This window comes from Corvus cornix, chromosome 9, assembly GCF_000738735.6.
Source record: "Corvus cornix cornix isolate S_Up_H32 chromosome 9, ASM73873v5, whole genome shotgun sequence".
Classification (NCBI taxonomy): domain Eukaryota; kingdom Metazoa; phylum Chordata; class Aves; order Passeriformes; family Corvidae; genus Corvus; species Corvus cornix.
The window spans coordinates 574,316-598,119 of record NC_046339.1 but is presented as its reverse complement, the minus strand read 5'-3'; the positions used below and the strand labels follow the sequence as shown (position 1 = coordinate 598,119).

Below are 23,804 nucleotides of genomic sequence, written 5' to 3'. Positions count from 1 at the left end.
TATTTTTTGAAGCAGCGACAAAATAGACTTGAACAACTACCAATTACATCTCTGAGGTAGAAGAAATAAGATGCTCACCAATTTCAGCAATAATAATACTGCTACATTTATATATTTTTATGCCTTCTTGTTAAAAAGTGGCAGTCACTTTTACAGAGTTCAGGAGTTTCATTTAAAAAAAAAAATACTTCTACTCAGAAGATAAAATACTATCATAACAAGTGCTACTGGGTCTCAGACACAAGGCACCAGAGCTTCAACCTCACACATCATCAGTGAAGTGACTTACACTTCTAGTTTCCAGCTTTTCCTTAGAATTTAAAAAAAGCAGAGAAATGTGGAAGTTTAAGACTTTCCAGCTGTTGAAGAAAGAGTAGAAAAAGCTTTCACACTTCAGTGGGACACCCAGCTTGAACATGAAGGAGCTGCCTTAGCAGGAGCATAACTTAAGAGAGCAAAAATTGATTAGGAAGCTGCAGCGCCCGTGGCGCACGTTATCTCCAAAGCCACGGTGTGTGACTCTGCTCACCACGGCCGCTGAAGCTCAGATCAGCTGGAAGCAGCAGGTTTGGGAACACAGCAGCCCCCACGCCGCAGAAGGGCGGTTCGGAGCCGAGCCGAGCCCCTGCCCTGCCGCCCTGCCCAGCGCACGGCCTCGGCATGTGCATTTGCATTTGACATCCATCTCCCCATTGTTCAGACATCTTTATCTCAGCTTTCAGGAAACACGGATGACTCATCTATCGGAACATCTGACGAAGCTAACGTAATTTCAGAAACGAGTTCTACTTAGGCTTATTTTTCCAAGGAAAAAAAAAGAAAAATGTTTCAAAATTATGGTAAAAATCAAATTTCTGTTGCAAACCAGTTTCCTGATTTAGGAACTCGAGCTTATTTTTGTTGTAGACAGTCTAACAGGCTTATAGGCATCCAAATTTAGGAAAAAAATCCTACGGCATTTAAACAAGGCAAAGCCAGAGCTGGAGCTGACTCAGCCGCTCCAGCGCATAATTTGAATACACTACATAATCATTCTTGGTTTAAAATTATCCTGCTAATATCTAAGGGCCAGATTATCCCACACACGTTCATCTTGATTCATGCGCTCCCCTTAGGCCAGCCTTGCAGGTTTCATTAGCAGCAATTAGGCAGCAGGATGATAACATCTCGCCGGGGCTGTCCCAGCCCTGACCTCCTGCAGCACCACAGAGGTCACAGCCACGGGCCTGGCTGCCTTTTGCTCCCCACGCTCCCGGTTAACACGGGCCAGCAGCTGCTTGTTCCTGCTCGCAGGTAAGAAGGAGCAGCCAGGTGCACCCACAGGACGTGCTTCCCAACCAGAGACGGTGTCCAGAGCCCAGTGCCACTGCTCCCACACAGCACAGGAGACAACCTCGGGAGGCAACACTGCTTTCCTTGCTCTAGCCCTACACTCAGTTTGTGCCTTCATTTCAGTGGAAGGGGAAATATTTTTTTTTAAATTGCTTTACCCAAGCTGAAAGTTTCACTTCTGGCATCTATTTTTGCCTCCTCCAGGCAGGGCAGGGCAGGGCAATGGTGTTTGGCTGCGGCGGCTGCGCACTCGGTGTGCTCTGTCCCTGCGCCCGCAGAGGACACCTGGGCCAGGGCCAGAGGTGAAGGGCACTGCCACTCACAGGGTCCCCTCCGAGTATCTGCTCTGCCTGTTTATGTTCTAAATATAGCAGAGCACACGGGCCATCTCCAGCTCAGAGAAGTCCTGCTCCAGGGGCTGCAGCTCTGCAGCACTCACACCTGCCTGACGTCAGCTCCACACAGCAGTCACCCCTAAGGCACTCACACCAAGTCTTGGAGTGACAGATCGCAGCATCACACAGTGGGCTGGGCTGGAAGGGACCTTAAAGGTCGCCTCATTTCAACTCCTGCCAAGATGCAGGAGTTTGTAAAGAAAAATTCAGTGACTAAGTATCTGTCTTATGTCCAAGAGATAATGCAAGAATAGCTGTCTAATTAATACTAGTATTATATACATTAATAAGAAATCAAATATTTTAACATTAAGGTTAATTTTTCAGCATACTGCTATTTTAGTAAAGAACAAGGACATTACATCCATATTGAATTACTGAAAAATTAAAAATTACTTTTGAATGTCCTAACCAAAAACCTTTTTTAATCTGTACTACAGTATTGACTGACCTTATAAGGTCTAGACAGAGCTGGTGCAGCATTTCCCTAAATTGTTCTTGCAGAACATCTAAAGTTTGGGATATTGCAGATAAGGTAACTCAGTGACTAGTGCTGGTTGAGCTCAGCACACACCAGAACTGATGCAGAGCTGAAACAAAACCAAAACTGAGCAATGGCTTCAGCAATGGGGATTGGACTGGGAATTCCCCAAAGGGAGATATTCCATTTTCTGTTTACTCAGGGTATTCTTGTACACGATACAGCTACTTAACTAACCACCCCTGCCCAGGGGCTGGGGAGCCACCGGCAGCCACAGGCGCCAGGCCCACGGCGGGACACGGTGGGATCCTGCCCCGGGCTGCAGCGAGGGGATGGCCAGATCCCCGGGAGCCTCTCCAACACACAGCAGCTCAGCCACTGGCAAAGCTTTTAGCATGAGCACAAGTAAACAGCTCTGGTCAGCAGTGTATTTTTAAACAGCAGATTCTTTCCCAGCTCCCAGCTCGGCCACTGCGCTGACTCCACAGGGCAGCAGCACACTCCTCTCCTCCGAGGATCCGCAGCAACGCTGTAACGTTACCCACAGTTATCACCCACGGACCTTGCAGTGCTTGGCAAAGGTCAGCCTTTCCTGCATTAAAAAAGGAAGCGAAGAGCCCTGCTGACAGCAGCAGAAGGGCCAGTCACACTGCCGGGGCCGGGGAAGCCAGGCCAGGCCCCGGTCCATCCCCTCTTACACAGACACCAGCCCACGCTGCCGCCCGGCTCCAGCACCACCAGCATCCCCGTCCAGCGCTGAGATACTAGGGCACTTCCAGCGACCACTGGCATCATGTCTGGTTCACTCCAGTGGCTGGTTTCCAGCCTTTCGGCCAGATCCTTGTGCTGAGAAGGGCAAGGCCAGTGGGGTCGGGCCACGGTGGCCAGACGCACATTGCTGGGAAACCAAACGGGGGACACTGCGGGTGTTGCTGCACCAGCAAACCCACCGTGGCTCCCACAGCCCCTCACTCAGAAACAGGCTAGAGGCTCCGGGGCCAGGCCTGTGCTCTGGCAGCACCGCCATCCCCCCAGCGAGGCCGCCCAGCCACCGCCGACCTCGTCCACACGTGGTGGCACCGCATCCTTGCGATGACACCGCGAAGCTGGGACTCCCCACTGGCACTGGCAGCCCTGGCTCTGCTCCTACCTCCAGCACGTGCTTAATGCATAAAAACATCTTATTTACACACTTTAATACCCCTGCATGCATTGTAATTGCTGTATTTAAAAGTAAACTGAACAACAAAGAAACAAACCCTTTCAGTATCTGCAAGTTAAGCCACGGCTAGGGGTGATGGGGTGGGTATTTCGGGCCTGAGAGCACTGTAAAGCTTTACCCTGTCCCCTGACCTGAGACAAGACAAATTTTCAAGCTCGGGATGTTGCAGGATTTACACAAACCCGCTGTAACCCACTTCCTGCCCCGTTCGCGCTGCGCCGGGGCCCGGCTGGGCCGCGACCTGCAGGAGCTGCTCCAGCTCCAGCTCCCTCCCCGAGCACGGCAGTGCCAGCAGCCAGCTCCACGCACTCGGCTCCGCTTCCTGGGATCGGGGCCCAGGAAGAGAAAATTACACTGTAGAAAAAACTGACAGACAAATTTCTGCTTCCCAAGTTTTGATTTTTTCATGACTCCACTGAATTAATTCTCTACTGTTTGCGGTATGGGTATTTTATACGTTAGGTTATTTAAATCATGAAAAACCAAGGGAAGGAGCTGGGGCCCGCACATTTAACACCTATCACTGAAACTACAGCTACAGTGAAACAACAGCCCTATGTTTACAGTGCCTAGCTGGGATGTGCCTCCTGAAAATGCTCTCTGCTCCCACCATGTTTACATGTCCAGAGGCACCTTGCCTTTTGCTAAGTGCTGTCCTTCCCTTAAGCAAGTGCACTTGGGAAAAAGATGGGATAACCACACCAGTGCCAACCACAGAAAGGCATGCAGGGTGCTCACAGACACCCGAATAACCCTGGGAGGAAAACACTCTTCTAAGGTTCACCATCAGCTGTCCAGAGACACCAACAACCCGCTGGTAGTTACAAGATGGAAACAAATCCTCATATTGCTTACGTGGTTTGTGCTATTAAAAACAAAGAATCCTCACAGTGACTTTGCTGTTTCTACGTGAAGTGCCCTTTACTCCAGCTACAGGCGGGGAATAATTTGGAGGCGAAGAATGAGCCCCTGTAGCCATATTGAAGGATTTGAGCCCTGCCAGATGTATTTTCCCTTCGTTCCCTACATCCTTCCCCTTCCCCTGAGGAAAACAGCAACACAAATCGACAAGCATCAATAAAATAAAATCAGCAAAACACCCCACTGCTGGCAGCCAGCATTTGCTCCTGCTCGGCTGCAGGGTTTCTGTAGCTACAACTGCTTCTTTCATTAACCACATATCCTTGAAAATAATGTAATATTTACTCACTTTCAATGAGTCAAAGCAGGCGATTACGCGTCCGTTTTCAACTTGGCAGCTTTTCGATGGGTGTGCAAATTTACATTCCGTGTCTGGTCGCGAGCAAGTCCCCCTTTGGAACTCCCTACACACTTCCAGCGTTAGCCATTTTGTGTCCCGGATCGGTGTGACGCTAACAGCCATCTTTAGATTTTACAGGTAGTTAAAATTTCCAATAAAAATGGGCAAACGAGTAGCTGAACTGATAAACTGGAAATGATGAAAGTGCCACCTCCAGAACACTTTTTTCCCCCCGCTCCCTATTTTAAAATAAGTACGTGTAAAACGGGGTGGCTGCAATCTCGAGGAAGAGCTGTGTCACCAGAGTTCAGAGCGTGGCACTGTTACCGGGGCTCGGGGGAAGGCCAGGACCGCCAGCCAGGTGCGCCTGCGGGAGAGTGGCCGGGACTAGCCCCGCGTGCTCAGCATCCCGTCCTGAGTGCGGCCGCTGCAAGCATGGAACGTGGCGGGCTCTGGCAGCGCTTCCCGAGCTGCTCCCGGGGACGGCGGCTGGCAGGTGCCTCCAGGCAGCGGGCTCGCAGCGGGCTCTGCGGTGCAATCGGGATCGATTAGTTTGGCATAGACAGATGCAGCAGTTTAGAGCAACGACCGACACTGGGTTTGGGCTGGGGTTTTTCTCCTCCTCTCCTTGGCTTTCGGGCAGCAGAGCTCTGACCTTCGGGCACACTTTAGTGCACAGTGCAGCGGCGGCGGGGGAGCAGCGCCGGACCCTCCTCCCGGCGGGCGCGGGGCTGGCAGCGGCGGAGCGCTGTCGTCGCAGTCTAGCTGGCAGCAAGCAAGGCAAAAGCAGCGGCTGCTCTAGAAGCGGTCCCAAGCAGCAGCGACGTCAGGAAAGGCACTTCTTAGTACCAACCTGTAGAGAGAAGAGACACGTTACGCAGCGGGCGGCGCGGGCGCCCCGCGAGCCGCCGCCCCGCGCAGGGCACTCACGGCGCGGGCGGCGGGGCCGCGTCCCCGCGCGGGGCCGGGCGCAGCACCGCCGCGGGCCGCGGCGAGCGTTGCAGCGACACTCCGGGCAGGGAGCCAATGGCGGGGGCCGTCTTATGAAAGGTCGCGCCTGTCAGACGCCGGCCGCGCCGCGCTGCCCCGAGCGCGCCGCCGGGGGACGCGCGTGCGGCCCGGCGGTACCGGCGTGTGGAACCCGGCCGGGAACGGCACCGGCACCGCCCCGCCGGCAGCACCGCCGGCCCTCCGAGCGGCTCGGGCCCGCCGCCGCCTGACCGCCCGGCTTCCCGAGTGCGGCCCGGCTGTAGCGGCGTGCGGAACCCGGCGGCTGAACGGGACCGGCACCGGCACCGCCCCGCCGGGCCCGCCCCGGCGTGAGGACAGACCCGAGACACGCTAACCCCGGAGCGGCTCGGCCCCAGCGGCGCCTGACCGCCCGCTCGGACACGGCCACCGGCACCGGGGCCAACCCGCGTTCAGCCGAGAGCTCGGGGGACACCGACCCGGCCTGCCGACGGGCGGAGCGCTCTGCGGAGCGACCCGCCCGGCACCGTGCTGCGGGAGCGCTACGGGCCACCGCAAAAACACCCGGGAACGACGGAAAACCTTCCCCCTCGGTGGGCTGGGTGGGTTTCCCTCCAAGCCTCGATTCAGATGCCCAGCTCTGCCACAGAAGCCCGGTGCCACCTGCAAATACGAATCTAGTATAATTAACTGCAGCTCCTGTCCCCACCTGAGCATCTCAGCCCAGAGCACGGAGCAGAGGGACCCTCGTGGCACTGCCTGGGACACACTGACAACACCAACGACGGGAATTCTCCTGCCAGCACCGCAACCCCAACAGCATCCTCCACCTGCGCTAAGGGGAAGATTATTCCCATCCCTGTCTTTCTAAAGATGCTGCTTTATCATCTTCCTGTTTCCCACCACCCTCCAATGCAGGTCACTGACACAGTCACCAGAATCACACCCTGGCAAGCGATGCTGTCAGCGTGGATGCAAACCAACAGATGAGAAAAAGCTACGGAGTCTTTTTCTAGAGGCACAGTGATCAGAACAACCAACTGCAGGGGAAGGAAAACACACCTAACAGAGCTAATGAGATTACAACAGGCACCCTGGGTTCTTTGTCAGGACACTTGAAATCATGCCACACTTTTAATCCCTGCTAGCAAGAGACAAACAACTGCATAATTACTTGCAAACACAAGTTAACAACTAAGTGTCTTCGTGGTAAACACAGATACTCATTTGCTTCAACTGCCTAAAACTGAAGTAGGGGGTCATCCCGCACCAGCAGTCACTACTCCTCAGTGCTTGGGATATTCATGACTTAGGTCTTGAAAACTTATTCTGTAACAAGTGTCCGGGCAAACCAGTTTGGTTGTTGCACTTGCGCCACGCTTCCCAGCCATGACAGATTAGCACCAAGAGATCTGAAAGCAGAGAACGTGCTGCAGGGGCCGCGTGCCAGCAGGTCCACCAGATCCACCAGGCACCCCTGCAGCCTCATGCAGGACTGCCAGCACACCAGAGCACTTTTGGAAGCCTAAACAGATCTCCCAGCCTTCAGTCGAGGTGCACTGCAACTTGTCCTCCACAGACAAGAGCTGGATCTGCATCCTCCCACCATCACTCCTGCACTGCACAAAATAACTTCTGAGTGTTATTTTGCTAGGAACATTTGTTTCCTGTGAGACCCTCAGGGCAGGGCGCTGGCAACGCCGGCAAGAAGAGCTCTACCACAAAGCTGTGGAACAGCTCTAAGCAGGGTTTTCTCCTGTTCATCAGCTTGGTAACCAATCTATACCAAGCATTGATTTTTCCAAACACCAAGAAGAGTTAGAGCAGCAAATTGATGCATTTTATTCGCTAAAGCCAATGCAAGTTGAAGGCCACTGTTTCCAAACAAGATATTTAATTTCATTGTCATTAACAAGTAGTCACCCCTAACAAGAAATGAAAGAGACCGTGAAGGCAGCGCCCAAAATGAAAACAGATGAAAACTAGCTTTTGTGCTCACATGTACTGACACGAGAAATATTCCTGGTAAGACTCCCCAAACCATGTTTTACTCCTACGTTTGTGATAAGTTTCCTGTTAGGATTTGGACAGTCACTCACTCGGAGAGAAATCCTGCTCCTGCTGAGGTCAGTGACACACTTGGGACTGCACTGAGCTTGAATTCCACCCTTCCTTCTTCAGGCTGCCAGCCACAAAAAGAAAAATACTACTCAGAGGAGCTGATGCCTCGAAGGTAGATCTTCAGAACAAAAAGAAATACTAGATGTATATTTTGTATAAACAGTTACTGGAAGAAAAAGTGTTTTGTCATAGTTTGTTATCTACCTGAAAACAGCCAGAAATGTCAGCTTTAAAAATAGCCTTGGAGCAGAAGTAAAGACTGACGTCAGACCAGAGGTTTATCTTCAATATCTCCACTAAATAAAGGAAGATGTTAGCATAGAATTATCTTTCTTTAACTACATGAACTATTTTCCCCTCACTTTGAAATTCTCTTGTGATATTCACTAAGTCACTGAGGAGTCCCCAGTAAGCTTCACATGCTAGAAGATACACGGTCTGCAAAACCCAGCTGATACATGGGATGTCTCCTTTGGGCTGTCTCTGGTAAGATGGGAATGACTGCAACAAATCCAGAGGGAGAACCAGAGGGACAGGACAGGAAAAGGATTGAACTTTTTGGGTTTTATTTCATTAAAATTGATTTAGGGGTTGACAGTTTCTTGACCCCACCTAGCAGACCAGCCAGTACTAAAGACTCTTCTGATCCACAGGTGGGTTTTAAGGTTCACCTTTTGAAATTTGGAAGCATTTGCTACTTGTCTTGGGAATATTGCAACATTGGTTTGGCCAAAGCAGAACATTGCCTTCACTGAATATCAGGAATACAAGGATTGAAAGCAAATTAAAAAGTGATTCTCAGAAGAGACAGAAGTCATTCCTTAGGAGGGTAGCAGAGACGACTTCGTTGTCTCCTGAGCTGGGTCAATGAAAATGATTAAGAAACAGCCTCACGAATCAATGGAAAGGTTATCTGGAAATGTCCAAGAAAGTGAATCTGACACAGAAGAGACTCCTATTACTTCCCCTTATTGCTATAAAGAAATGTACAGACAGGTTAATGATGCATTTTTCCTCCTCGTTACAGTCTTTGACACAAAAATAAGGTGTCTCCCTGCACTGAGAATTGCTCCCAAAGAGCCATTGTTTTCACTGCTCCTGTAACTGGGTTTGCTGGACATCCCTGTTTTCTCTATCTTACTTCACACACATCTCTCAAAGAAAGATATAGAAAGCTGGGCAGGCAAAAAGCCCAACACTGAAGGAGAAGATGGCAGGGAAAAATGCTATTTTTATGCTTAGAGAAAGTGGAAGCTGAAAACACCAGTCTCAGTGACATGAGAACTGTCAGCAAGAACAGATAATTACACAACGTGAATTCATCCTCATGACGATGACTCTAATGAGATAGGAAATGGAATAAAATCAATATTCTATTTACACTGATAGGGCAGTCTCAAAGCTTGAAATTGCCAAATGGCTGTCTTTTAAATCAAGGAACACAAAATTACTGACTGCCTTACAGTATTTACAAAACACCTCTGCTGAACGCAAAGTTTACCAGTAACATATCTCACTATAAAATTTGGAAGAGATACAGCAATTACTCCATGGCACAATTGAGGGATATAATTATATCACTGTCACAAAATTAAGCTGAAACAATGAGCTAATTAGTATCTTGTCACATAACAGTACAGGATTGGATAAAGGAAAATATTCTTTAGTAAACTACAGCTGAAGAACCCAATTGTCTCACACTCAGGGCTGCACCCGCTGCTCCCATAGGACAGCACGGAAAAGCAAGATGACTCCTCTTTCAATTTTGTACTTTTGTGTATTTCAGGAAAAAATGAGAGTGCAAGGACGGGAGCAAAGAGCAGCCAGCTATAGAACAGGACTGCTGGGGTACTGTACCCTGGGCTGGATTTCACAGCTCCCCAGCCCAGCAACTTGGGACTTGGAGCCAGGTAAAACTAGAAGCACACGTTAGCTTTGAACTACTAAGTGCCACGCCAGATTCGTAAAAAAACTGCCAACACTGCTTCTATGACCCAGATATTTTGCATGATACACATAGTTTTAGTACTACTAATAGTGTTTTAAAGGTTTTTTCTGTACTGTTTTAGCTCTGACAGACTTGCCTGGTGCAACCTCCCACTGACTACAGTGGCTCCTCCGGCACATCCCCATCAGACGTGGTTTTATCTTGAGTCTATTTCACAGTTTCTGAAACTGTTTTAGCAGAACCACCTAACTGTGACATTCCATCTGAATTTAACACACCCAAGTGTACTCGGTTCATGAAAACTTGATAAATAATGAAAAAAGAGACAACATGTTGTACACTACATGCCCCAACCATGTGCAGAAATCAGGTATTGCTCCAAGATTTCCGTCCCTAATCAAACTGCAAACCAATTCCCACCAGCAGCACATGGGCACTGACACACAAATCCCACAGCCCAATCCTCTCTTACTTTAGATTACAGTAATGCTATTTTCAAGTCAGAAAGTTACACTGCAAATTCCATAAACCCTCTTTCCTTTAAGGAGCAGTCGGTTATGGATTAACTGCTCCTGCTGTAATTTTAAACATTTTTCAAGTCAAGAAACATGCCTGTTGAATTTTTTTTTTAATAACCTGGGGTATATATCAATTGCTTTTACAAAATTTGAGACTTCACAGACACGCAGGATTCACAGTTTGCCAGCATTAGCTAGATGTGTATTTAAGAGCAAGAACAGGCACAGGCCAGTCCCTCTCCCTGGACAAAGACGTGGCACACAAGCTGTTACTCTGTTCTTGCAACTTTAAGCCAGGGACACAAAATGGGGAAGGACTACTCTCCCTTTAATCCACTTTTCATCAATTTATGTATTACAAAGCATTTACATATCCATCCCCACCCACCACTGAAGTTGCAAATACTATTTCTGGTAACAAAAACATATTTACACTGTAATTCCTTTACCAAAACATTCACATAATGTATTTTAGGAACAGGAAGTTCTGTATTATCCTGGCACAGGTGAATTCCAACCATAGAAGAAGTGACATTTCCCAAGCAAGTCTAAAAAGAAGTTGTTTATCTTTAAAAATAACAGTAATCTAGTGATTTAACTTAAAATTCCAAGAACTAGCAAACTGAATTGAAAAAACCAAAACCTGCTTTATTAAAATCAGTTTTATTTTCTTGTTCTAGTAGTAATTTTAAACATGTTGTTTCTATACAAAGACATTTGAGAGGCCATAATAAATCAACTATGCACTCTTCCAAAAACTACAAGCTATTTATTAATCCGACTCTTGCACATGTTGTTTGATTAACTGCAAATGTACACAAGCCAAGCAAGGCAGGAGAGCAGCAAGATGACCCACAGCAGCGGGGTCAGCCCAGGACCAGGCCCCCCAACCCCAGCGTCTCCCCGGGGCAGCACAGGGTGCACGAATACAGACCATTTCACCTGTAAAACCTTCCCTACTCTCTCCTGCACCATGTAGGTATGACTCTCATGCTCATTATCGTGCCTGTTTCAGTGGGAACGGGTGCTGGGTGTTGTCCCCAAGAACAGCCATATGGGAAAGCCCAGGATGAGATCCACAGCTGAGATTCAAAGCTGGGAGGCACCTGTAGCAGTAGCAAAGAGGCAGAAACACTCCCATAGTGACAGGTGATTTCTAACTGCATGTGTGTATGAATTTATATAAAACATGATGATTAGCATCATCCGTAATAACAACCACTACAAAAAAAAGCCACATCCATGACTCAGGAAGGGAAGGAACTGCTTCCCTCTGACATCAAATTCAGCTGATGCCTGTGGTTTCAGGGAGAAGTGACCTGGAGGAGCTCTCACTGGTGAGAGGTGCAGCAGACACCCACCCCGGCTTCTTGCGGGTCTGATGCCTGAACATCTCCCGTACTGCAAGGGAAAACAGACCAGCACCTTATTGCTGCTCAGGCTTCCACTTATTAATTGATTTTCACTTCCCTTCCTAATGCAGCTGCCATGTGGCCCTGGTGCAAAGGGTGGCTTTTTTCTTCCCCAGAGACAGCAGGGATAAAGCAGTGGGAAAAAGGAGTCCTGAGACCACTGCAGTCAGCACCTGATGGATCAGGACATACTCATGGTTACTACTAACATTATTAATTTATGAATAGTAGCATTTCCTCCACACAATAAGCTCCTCCCCTTGGCCTCACTAACTCATCCCTGGCTGGGCCACCCCTCCCATGTCTGCCCACAGCAAAAACTCCGGATTTCAAAGTTCTTGCCTGTTCACATGACAACCACTTTGTTAGGACAGTAATTTCAAATCAGGAGCCTGGATGCAGCCACCACATCCCTGCACACATCACATTAAGTAGCAAGATTAAATCTGAACCTAATTACCAGGAATAGAACAGGCCATTCGTGTCACCTGCTCCACGCTGGTGTGTCGTCCCGCTCCCGGTGACAGTGCCAGCAGCTCTCCTGGCCCTGCGGACACATGGACCACAGTGGGGCACAATTCCACAGGGACACCTTGCTGCTCTCTGCCTGCTGCGTAACAGGCACACTCCCAGCCAGGCCCATCGGAGTTATGGTAATTATGGATTGCTTCATCTTGCATCTGACTCGAGGGCAACCAAAAAGGGACGTGAGTCCAGCTAATGAGGAACTCGTTACACCGAGTTCTGCTCGCAGCAGCTCTTAGAACTGGTCACTTCAGCTCAGTCATGGTGAGCTATGGCAATGCAGGGACAATCACAGGCTTCTCCCCAAGGACCAGAAAATTACACAGGAATGAGGGAAAGCAGAGTCATCAGTGCAGTTCAGTTTGGACTGAAGGAGTGCTGCTGAAGGGGCAAACCAGCACGCTGGCTCTGCAGCATGGCCAAGCAGCGCCAGGCACAGCATCCCCAGGAAGGGCCGGGAGTCCCACACCTCTGAAACCACGCCAGTATCCCAGAGTGGCAGCACTGCCATGCTGGGGACACCTGGAGCAGGGAGGCATTGCCAGCTCAGTGCAATGACAACACTGCCCGACTCCGGTCACCAACATGAATCACAAGGCAAGGACAGTCCTGGAAAACACTCCAGCATCTGCTGTGAGACAGGAGACACAGCCGACTGGATTCCTGTTCACAGCTGTCTTTCTCAGGGAATCTCAGACCCAAAATAGAGCATTTTCGATGTTTTGATACATTCTGGCCTTACATTTAATTTATGTTTATAATAACATCCTTCCAGGATAATAAAAACTTGTACAACTTCTCAGAAAATACAATGAACCTGTATAATCTATTTCATTAGTTACATAAGAATCTAAACCACAGAGAATGGGATTTTTAACTCTCTCTGCTCTGTCATCATCTGAGGTATCAGAGATGACTGTTACCACTAAATACAAAATGATTTTTCCATACACAGCAAAATGAAACCAGTTTAGGAGATGCTTTCCTTGACTTAATAGAGATCCCTACATATACAGGGCTCAGCAGCACAGAAACACTTATTGACGTGATTAATTTTGGATCGTGACCAACCTCATGCAAACTAAATAAATACATGTGTCTCCAGATACCAAGCAAAAGCTCCAAATTAGTCACTGGTATTAAAAAGAAGTAATAAAAACTATATGACTTTTATTTTAGGAAAGAAGTGGAAAATATCTTTGAGACAAGTTTTTAATCAGTATTTGCTTTAGTATACTGTTATGCTTGTTCATTTTGAATCATGATATGTACACAGCTAACAATAACCATGAGAAACAACCCTCTAACAGCCCCTGTTCAGAACAGCCTCTGCTGCACACGACCTCAGCCAGGAGAGCTTCCACCACACAGGGCACAAGTTACGAAGGGGCTCCTGAGCTGGGCTGGTCTCTGTGCACGTGACAGCAGTGGTGCCATCGACACTGTCCCATAGTATTCCTCACAGGGAATACCCTATCCTCTACTTGGGTTCACACCAGTGCAAGCTACCCAAATTGAATGCAATGAAGGCATTTTGGAAAAACCTCAAAAGTTTACTAGTTTCCTTGTATTTTCCCTCCTACTTCTAAAAGCCACTTTAAAACACCAATAATGAAAGTTTAAATTTCTACCCTTACACAAAAAACATGGTATATTTGGAAAACAGCTTCTGAAATGACTTAAGAAAAACTAGCTTTTATAAAAATGGTGATTAAAGACAGCATGCTTAGAAGTTGTAGGAAACAAAACAAATCCAAAGCAATAATTTTATCGGTCATGCAGAAAAATGAGTGAAAGAAGTTCTAATGCTATTTCTGTTCCACCATTAGCTGTATTTAATTAGAAGAATTGAACAGAGCTGTGTCTACTTTTCACAACAAAAATCACATCATTTAAGATTTATTTATTGAATATATTTGCACATAAATACAGGAGCTCAATAAAACGCTGATAAGCAGCAAACAAGATATCTGCCCATAGACTTCCTTCCCAGCAGCCTGCAAAGCTCCAGCACCACAGCAAGCGCCCGCACTCCCAGAACAACATTTTTAACTGCTACACATCAAAAAGCTGAAACATACATAATTACATTATCGGGATCACAAACTCACTACCTTTGATTTTTCACTGCTTGAAAGAAGGCTCAAAGTCCACTGAAGTTGTGCCTATGTTCGGAGCATGGAAGGATTCCTATATAAAATTACAGGTAAAGAGTAACAGACTTCACTGAAAACCAGGGGTGGCCACACAAAGTCAAGAAAGCTGCCCAGGCACTAATAAACTCTTCCACACACTGGAATAAACATTTTTGTTCGGCTTTTATTCCAAGCTTCAGAGAGTCACAGAAGAAAAAATTGAGAGTTTTTTTTCTCCCAAGAAAGCCGTCGTGTTTATCAGCGCGTGCAGCTGATGGGACCTTCCTTCCCTGGAAGCCAGAGGCACAGGCAGCACTGAAAGAGCCAGTGAGCGGCGAGGAAGAGGAAGGGTGGGTGGCCCTGCACAGCACCTCTGCCAGCAGCTCGCGGCGCCTGCGCACACCCAGACACCTACTTTATATGGCCAATCCCGGCCTGGTGCCTGTGCCTTCAGCTTGGCAACCTGCTCAGAAAACCTGACACACGTGCCTGGTGCAGCATGCTCCGCAGCCCACTCGCTCTTTCACGGTGCCCGGGGAGTGCAGAGTTCAAAGGCTTGAGACCTTGGGTGCATCTAGAACCAACTGACACAGCAAACTCCATGTGCTCCCACAGCAATTTACTTACTTTTAAAGGAAAAGCTTATCTCCTCGAGCGCTGGGTACTGTCACTGCAGTGCAGATAACGCCACTGCAGTGCCACAGCTCCAGCAGCCTCAGAAGCACACCCCACAGGGGGCTTTGGCTGCCCACAGCCCATCCCCGCCCAGGGCAACCGGGCAGCCTGGGGTTACACATGACACAGAGAGAAGCGCCGAGGCCTTGCAGGGCCAAGCTGGGCAGTTCTGATTGCTCTCCCTTTTTTAGAAGGAAAAAATTCCAATTAACTTCTCTGGAAGCAGGATTGGGCCCAGAGCCCAAAAATGCTCTGGGTTCCCAAGTCCTTACTCACTGCTCGCAGTTGGACTTGCTGGCGCGGGAGGCAGCAACGCAGCAGGAATCCGCGGAGCCGCTGCAGGAGGATTTGGGAGCCTGGGGCCCAGCCCTGCTCCTCCAGCCTGCGCCCAAGCTCAGCCAGGGCTCCGGACGTGCTGCAGTAAATGCCAGCCATGTACGGTACAAACACTGCCCTCACTCTCCCTGGTCCCTCCGAAGGGGGAATGCAGATGCCATCAGCTGCCTCCTGGGCAGGCTCTGCAGGCAGACCTGAACCCACAGCCACCCAAGTCAGGACACGCTATTTATAATGCTTTCAACATTTCACTTTTCTCTGCAAATAATACCTGCTCCAAGTTCAAGTCCAAGGCATATTTTGCCTTGCCAGATGATCTGCGACCGTCTCATGACTTATTACATTGTTATCACTGCTAAGCTGAGCAAACAGGGCTGCTAAGTCTATTAATCTTCTGAAACACGGAGTCTGAAACTGTAGAAACAAAACATCTCACTACAAGATACATAAAATGTGCTATAGAGAGATAAGGGGGGAATTCAGTGCACGCTCTGGTAAGTTTTTTCTGTGCCACTGCAAGCAAGACTGACGCACTTTTGCAAGAGCCGACTCTGGATGTAACGTTACCAACAAGTTACATAAGGGAAAAGAAATTCCTTTTACAAGAGCAGCCTGCCCCAGGGTGGACAGCAAGGTACGCTTCCCACAGGAAAACCTGGACACTCTGCAGACGTTGGAACCGCCACCTGTACATTCACAAGAAGGACTGATAAAGGGAGTCCAACCCAGCCAGGCTAACCACAGCAGGCTGTGCAGAAGCTCTGCTCAAAACACCAAAGGACTGAATATATTTCAACCTGTCTAGTACTTACTGCTTTTTATCGTGTGGAAATTCACTCGATTCAACTGCTCATATACATCTTGCATATTTATGTACCAAAATATTTTTCTGTGAAAACAAGTATTTGGCCTATTAGCCCAAAGCAGAGGTCCCATGAGCACACAGGAGTCACACATTTTATCACAGATCAGGGCAGCTCCAGGAGATAGTGGGGGTGTGGAAGGACAGACAGACTCAGGCTGAGCGGGCCCATGCCCCAGGCTGGGCTAACGCTGGTCATGCACTTGCCTTATGGGAATTATTATCTGGCTACACAAAACTCAGGCCCAGCTGCATTTTCCTCAGGCCTGGCTGCCTCAGTTTTCCTGTACAACCTCTAGATTCAAACCAAAATTAACTCAAACTGCAGGATTTTGCACCCTCGTGACAGAAGTGCTGTCACCTTACACACTGCGGCTGCTCTTGCTAATTTGTACCAACAGCAAATTTACCTTCAAAAATTCAAGCTTAGTCAAGCTGAATTGTGAGAATGCAAGTTAGATTTTACTGAGGATAGACTATACCTATTGCAAACTTTTATTTCTTCCCAGCTACATAAAACAAAGATGTTTTGGATAAAAATACTCTTCTATAACAACAACATGCATATAATCTGCAACATGGACTATTTCACAGGGTAGGAGTTAACAGAAAGTAGACATTTAAAAAAATTAACTGACCCCTTAGGAAAAGCAGTTCTCCTGATAGTGGGATTTCACCCCGAGGTCAGCACACATCAAACCAGCCCCCAAACTGCCCAATGGGCATAGGTAACCTCATATACATCGACCTGCCCCAGCTCAGAGCGCTGCTGTCGCTCTCCTGTCGCTGCTTCTGAAGCTGTTGAAGAGACTTCAGAGCATCTTCAGAACAGGGGAACTTACTGCTGGTTTTGAATGCATAGATCAGGATAAACCAACACTTGTCACTGGCTTTATTCTCTGAGCAAAGTACTGACGAGGACATTCCCCCTGCACAGACTGCTGAAGGGAGAGTGGGCTCCAGCGTCCCCACAGGAACCACACAAAGCCTTCACCTCGCAACTCTGCACATTAACCATGTATTTCCTTATCTTGGGATGTATTGAAGTTTCATCACAACTACAACACGGTTTTAATAGTCTCTTCTCTTTCCTTGTTAATTGCTGGGAACTCTCTTTGACACTTATGGAATTGCAATTGCACATATTCACAGCAGAGCAGGCTCCAAATGTCACAGAGGACAGCATTCAAACATATTTACACGTTTATGCTTTTGGTAAATAACTATGGGGTAGGAGGAAAGAAATGTTGTTTACTTTGCTGCATTACTTGGGAAACTAAGTTTACAGTATATAATTGTTAATAAAATTAAATAAAGTAATAATAATCATAGGTAACTGCTCTAATCCCTAAGGCACACAAACAGTGGAGACCACCAGTCATGCAAGGGAAAGGAGAGCCCCCCGTGTAGGGCTGGGCACAGCAGGGCACACTGAAGTGTAGGAATTCCCAGAGAAGAGATTGAACCCTGCCAGATCCCCCCTTCTCCCTTCCCTCCAGACAGGAGTAGTAGCAGGAATTTGCTGATAAACTCACAGTTGCAAAAATCATCCTTGGCATGAACATAAATCATAACAAATGGGAACAGAACTTTTCCTGCAGTTTTACCTTAACAAGCTGGCCCAGCTAACACGCCATTTACAGCATTCCCATTGAAAATATGCCTGGGGAAAACACCTATTAACCCTTTCAAAGTAACGGAGAGTTACCACAAGGCCTTTTACAACCCAACATGCGTGACTTCCTCAGAGTCAAAAAAGTGATGTTTGCAGATTATCCACCAGTTCCTGAGCAGGAATCATCCTGAGAAGAAATAATCCACTCTTTAGGAATCAAGAGGTGCTAAAGATCATCCCCCTAATTACAGGCATCCCTGTGTCACTACCACCTCCCCACTGATGCTGAAGCAGCAGAATAAAACAAGTACTCAAAGGAAATAAAAACAGAGAGGGAAGCCTATGATTTAATCTGAGCTGGCCGTGAGATCTTCATCTACACCACACATGTAAGAACCTTCCTGTGGCCACAGAAACCCTCCTGGACAGTGAGGCCCAAACCACGCGGCTTTTACAGCCTGCCTGCTCTGGGCAGCCAAACCCTGGCCCTGTGGGGCAGCACCCTTCCAAAGGCCAATGTGTGCCCAGCTGTTTGCTGGCATCCATCACCATCTCCTGGACCCCACAGTTATACTCCAGGCTTCCAACACAGGTGGCTCCAAGGACAGGGAAATCAGAGCAGCACCTGATACAGGGACATGGCTGGGACATCGCACCAAGGCCATGGAATGGGGCATTCACCTGCCCTCCACAGACCCCTCGGAGGACAGACTGCAGGACTGCAGTACAGATTCTCCTCAGCAGGATCTTCCCCACAGATGAAATTTTGAAATTCTGCTAAGGAGCATTTACAGTGGTCCCAAGACAAACAAACTGGAAAGGCACCAGAAACCTCCATGCCAACCAAACGGGTTTTAAAAGAAAGCAACAGCAGCACCTACTACTTTCAAATGCTCATCGGTGTGTGATATTTGTCACAGATGTGTCTAAAAATGTTATTCAATCCTTGGCTTTGCTATAGGAAGGAGAGTATAGATAACTCAGTAATTACCTAGTAATACCAAAAAATTATGAACAGCACCTGAGACTTAGTGAAGCACTACAGTAGAACAATTCAGGAGGTACAGCAATGCAAAGCAAAATTTATCTTGCTCCACAACTGAACAGGAATGTCTACATTTAAGGCTTGAAGCAACTTGATTCAAATATTTATTTCTGATTCTACTGTAGAACTTCCAAAGCAAAACAGACCAACAGCATTTCCAGTTTTTAGAAAAACCAGCCAAAACTGAAACTTTTATAGGCCCACCCAGCACACCACCGAGAGCTGTGTGTCCCTCATGGAGCTCCCCCTGTACCCTCAGCCTGTGTACATTGACCACAGCCAGGCACCCAAAGAACAACTCCCTGGCCTGACTGCCTACAGAAAACCATTTCACTAAAGACTGCTCCCAGTTATGATTACTTCCACAATTAGATAATAACACACCAGAGAAATTCCCTGCTTCCACTAAATTTCATTGTAGATAGTTCTACAGATGGACGCTATCTATTACCTTGCTAATCCACCAGATCTAACCATCTAACACCTCCTGCCCCAAGGGTGAAGGAGGTGGTCAGACACCTATCCAGGGGGGACCAGGCTGGAGGCAGCTGTGGGATACACCAGAACTGGCCATTTCCCACGTCTGCTTTCAGCCCAGAAAACAGAGAGCTCATGCCTATCCTGGCACATGGCACAGCTGTGCTTCCCAACACTCCAGAGACAGTGAGCACAGAGGAGGATTTGGTGGGTAAATGAAAAGAAAACACAAAGTCAGGCTGTTCCCAGTGCAGGGAAGGCTGGCACTGAGCAGGGGATGGATAGAAACGGTGGACATACTCTTTACTGCAGCCCAGGGGTTCACAGGGCAGCTCTGGCACTGCTGCTGATTGATATGAAATTACAGATTCCTCACAGGATGCCCCAGTTTTGCCCATTGATTCAAGTGCCTCACAGTACCACAAAGCCTCCACAGACTCAGCCTCTTCCAGCCATTCAGAATAAATTTAATCCAATTATGGCTTTAAGGAAATGAGACAATAAACGCACCCCACTACTTTCACTCTCATATATCAGACCAGGAATTCTGCTTCTGTATATTTTTCCTCAGTAGCCCAAGTAAATGACAATTGCACCATCCTGAACTTTTATGTGTCATAAAAACCAGGCAGACCCCACAATTACTATTAACTCCAACACACAGAGCAAAAAGTTTTCTAAATTTTTGCAAGCCTGGAGACCGTGAAACATAGACTGTTCAGTCACTGCCATAACTTTTCCATTTAAACAGCTTTTGGTTTAATTAAGCCTGGAGAAGTTTTGCAGCTCAGAAGCCCTGAGCTTGTAAACCCAGGCCTTTTAAACTCAGTGAAGTCCAATTCCATTCTACAGTGTTACAGTCTATGCCTGATCTGGCATGAGCTAAGGAAAGCAGAGAGACACAGGCCTCACAACATTTCAATTCCAGAAGCACGCACTGCAACCATCAAGCTCAGCTCAGCGTCACCCAGCATCCCTGTCCCTGCTAGACGAGCTGCTGGGTACCCTGCACCCCAGAACACTTCCCAGACAGTGCTTCCAGCTCAGCCTGCAGTGCCCTACAAGCAGAGAGACTCCCAACACCTCTGGTTCCTGCAGTGGCACATCCCTGCCTTCTACATGCAGCAGTCCTGTCACCATTGCAGTGAGCATGGGGCTGCCAAGCCTTTCATTTCTTCCTCTTTTATCTACTTTAAATTATCATAATATTGTTCTATGCCAGTGGGCCTGCCCAGGGTCAGTGTCACATGCAGCCAGCCCGAGGAGAGCCTGCAGTCTCTCCTCAGCTCTCACCCCAAACTTCCCCTGCAGCAACAAGTGCCATCGGTTAATTATTCACTATGCAAATCATTTCCTTGTCACTTTGGAATGTGTTGTCGTTTCATTAGAACCTTTTCTCCGTAATGCCAAAAAAAGACATAACCCAGTTAAGTTATTCACCGTTACTATTCATTACTCCCGTCTCTCTTTCCCGTTACATCCCTTCCCTGAACCTGCTCTCCCGCACTTCATTATCTTTGTCACCCGTGTCCTGCTTCTCTCTTGCTCCGGGGCATATATTACCCACCTCAAAAAAAATCATCAAATGAAATTATTTCTTTCTAAAAGAAACAATCACATATTTTCCAAGACAACCATTTTACACAAACATTCCTGCATTTTTCTCTTCCATTATACCAACGTCTTAACAAACTGACTTGTTTGCAGCCGCAAACCAAAGTTCTGAATTCAAGAACTTTCCGTAAAAAGAAAACAAAAAGCTCTCTTTCGCCCATGATAACGCGGCAGCTCCCGAGGCCAGGCCGTGCGCTGACCGCGCACAGGGCGATGCCGCCCTCACCGCCGTGTGCTGCACCCGCACCGCCGGCCCTGCCCGGGGTCCCCGCCTGCTGCAGACCCCTCACCGCGGTACCGACCCTTACGGACACCGCACCCGCCTGCCCGGGGCACCGCGGAGCCGGCCGGGCAGCCCCGACCCACGGCCGAGCCCCCGGCCCGGCGCTCCCGAGCGGCCGCGGAAGCGCCCCTCGCCCCGCGGGCTCCGGGCTCCCGGCGGGGACACGCGTGCGGAGCCCCCGCGCCGGGCGCTACCGCCGGGGAAAGGACGCACGGGCACCGGGGCCGCGCCCCGGCCGCCGCTCCGGCCCCTGCTCCCGGGCCGCCGAGCGCGGCACCGCTCCCACCCCTCCCCGCGGAGCCGAGCGAGCCCCCCTTCCCCGCGGAGCCGCCCCGGCAGGGCCGCCGCCCGCTTCCCCCCCGCCGTCGGGCCGTGTCGCGGCCGCGGGCCTCGCCGCCGCACTCACCCCGGGCCTGCCGGCGGGGCCCTGCCGGCGCGGCCCGCCCGGCTCAGCGGCTCATGCTGACGGTGCCGCCGGCGCGGCGGGCGGAGGCAGCGGCGGCCCGGGCTCCCCGCGCCGGCCCCGGCCCCGCTTCCGCCGCCGCCCCCGCCCCGCCCGGAAGCGCCACCCGGCCCCGGCCCCGCCGGCAGCCCCGGGCCCGCGGGGAGCCCGGCCCGGCCCGGCCCAGCCCAGCCCGGCCCGGCCGCGCTCACCTAGTCCCGGTGCGGCCTCCCGCGCTCCGGGCACCGCGGGAGCGAGGGGAAGGCGCGGAGCGGGGCGGCGGCGCGGCGGGCTGCCCTCCCCCGGGGCCGCCCTCCCTCATCCTCCCCGCGGCGGAGCGGCCGGCGCCTCATGAGTCACCGAGCCCGAGCCCGGGCCCGCACACATGCCCGGCCCCGCCGCCTGCGGCCGGGGGAGGGACGGCAGGGGCGGCCTAGGGGCGGGCAGCGCTGCCCGCGGCCCGGCCGTGTCCGCAGAACACCCAGCGCGATTGCTCCAGACCCCCCAAACGCCGTCCCTGACGACACGATCCTCTAAAGATTTGCTTCCCAAAGCAGGTAGAAGGAGCCTGCTTTGCTCCCGGTTCCCGCTCTTCCTTCATCTTAGCAAGAGAAGCCGTTGCAGAGCGGTTGTTTTTGCCGGCGTGGCCCCAGCGAGGCCAGCCCGGAGGCTGCTGCGGGGGGTGGCATGCGGCTCCCCCGGCACCCACCCCGAGGACCTGCACCGCTCCCTGTCCCTCCAGAGCTGCAGGCCCATCACCGAGGCAACAGGTCAGCTCTGCCCCGTGCCACAGGGCAGGTATCGGTCTTGCCGTGTGGGTGACACTGACAGGAGAGTGCAGAAAAGGAGACACAAACAGTCTAGATCAACCAGAGGTGTACCAATGTGTCCCCTGCCAGGACACGCACCCAGGGCCATGTGCAAAGGAGGCTCATCAAGCCACTGTAGTGCTAACCACACTTCAGGAAAGACATAAGCAAACTGAAAAGATTCCAAGGAAGGGCAAAAATTACGAGATTTAAAAACGCGACTTACCATGGCAAGAGGAACTGATAAAGACGACTAAGGAAGAACCCATTTGATTTGTTTTGCCTATAAAAAGTCATTATAAACTTGATGGTTATCTACTGTTCTCTGCATTAACCCAGAGGACAGAAAAAGAGAGAGACACACCCCTAAGCATGTGCAGAGGCAGGCGGGCTGCCAGGCAAGGAGATGTATGGGGGCATGGGGAACGCTGGGTCCAGTCCCACCAGTGTCGGCTTGACGGGCAGTGGGATGAGAGCTCCAGGGACAGCAGTGGGGGTGAAAGCACGGAAAGAGCTGGAAGCAGCACCAAGAATGACTGAAGCACAGCAATGATAACCTGAAATTTAAGGGCACTATAAAGAGCAAGGAACACTTTTTCCTTGTATTTATGGCAGCGAGGACATGAAGATGGGCTTAAACTGCAGGGAGAGAGAGAATAAGGCTGGACTGAGAGGGGAAAAAGGACTGATAAGGTACTAAATCAAGGTTAGGCACTCTTCTGGAAGAGTGATTCAGGTACACTCCACTGTGCCTGGGGCAAGGGAACAGATAAAGTGACCTTCTGTGGTCCCTCTTCCAGCTCGCTCTTCCCCTGGCCCTGACAGGTTTACACTGTTTGATCTCATTTCTGTGTTACAGCAGCAGCCCAGTCGCTCCCCAGGCTCACAATAACCTCCTACACTGTTCATCCTTTCTCTTTTATTTTTGTGCCATTTGCCATAAAAGTGTCCTGTGCCTTTGAAAACTCGTTTGCAGTTCTGTCTATTTTACCATTTCAATAAAGTCAGTGGCAGCATTCTCTGACTTTGTCCCTTGTTGTCTAGGCAGCAGCAGTGTCTGAGCCAAACTCACACCCAAAACCTACAAATATTTGTGATGATTCCTGGAGGCATCTTGCTTAGTATTTTATTCCCAAGTATTCTAGCATATGAAGCAACTGCTTATTGATAAGGCTGATGGCATCTTACTGGTAAGGCTGAGCACATCTCACTGCATATACTTCCAAAAAAACTCAGTTATTCTCTTTTCCCTTAAACGTTTAGTTTCGATTTCTGTTTCCTTCCGTAGGGAACGAAGCAGAGTGCTGTTGCCTCATGGCGAGTACTC

At 49.6% G+C, this 23,804-nt stretch overlaps 1 protein-coding gene across 9 annotated transcripts in view; it reads right to left on the bottom strand.

Moving 5' to 3' along the window:
- The window catches only part of MBNL1 (muscleblind like splicing regulator 1), a 74,140-nt gene extending 52,151 nt beyond the window's left edge, over nucleotides 1-21,989 (bottom strand). For 4 of the 9 annotated variants that reach the window (XM_039556657.1, XM_039556660.1, XM_039556663.1 and 1 more), the window contains exons 1-2: nucleotides 21,881-21,985; nucleotides 4,641-5,544 (exon numbers count right to left, since the gene is read on the bottom strand). In XM_039556657.1, the coding sequence (XP_039412591.1) occupies nucleotides 4,641-4,814 (174 nt within the window). In that variant the 5' untranslated portion in view covers nucleotides 4,815-5,544; nucleotides 21,881-21,985. Of the gene's footprint in view, nucleotides 1-4,640; nucleotides 5,545-21,632; nucleotides 21,720-21,880 lie in introns of those variants that run through there. The other 5 variants (XM_039556662.1, XM_039556664.1, XM_039556659.1 and 2 more) reach the window with 4 other exon arrangements.
- Between the last annotated feature and the right edge of the window lie 1,815 nt (nucleotides 21,990-23,804).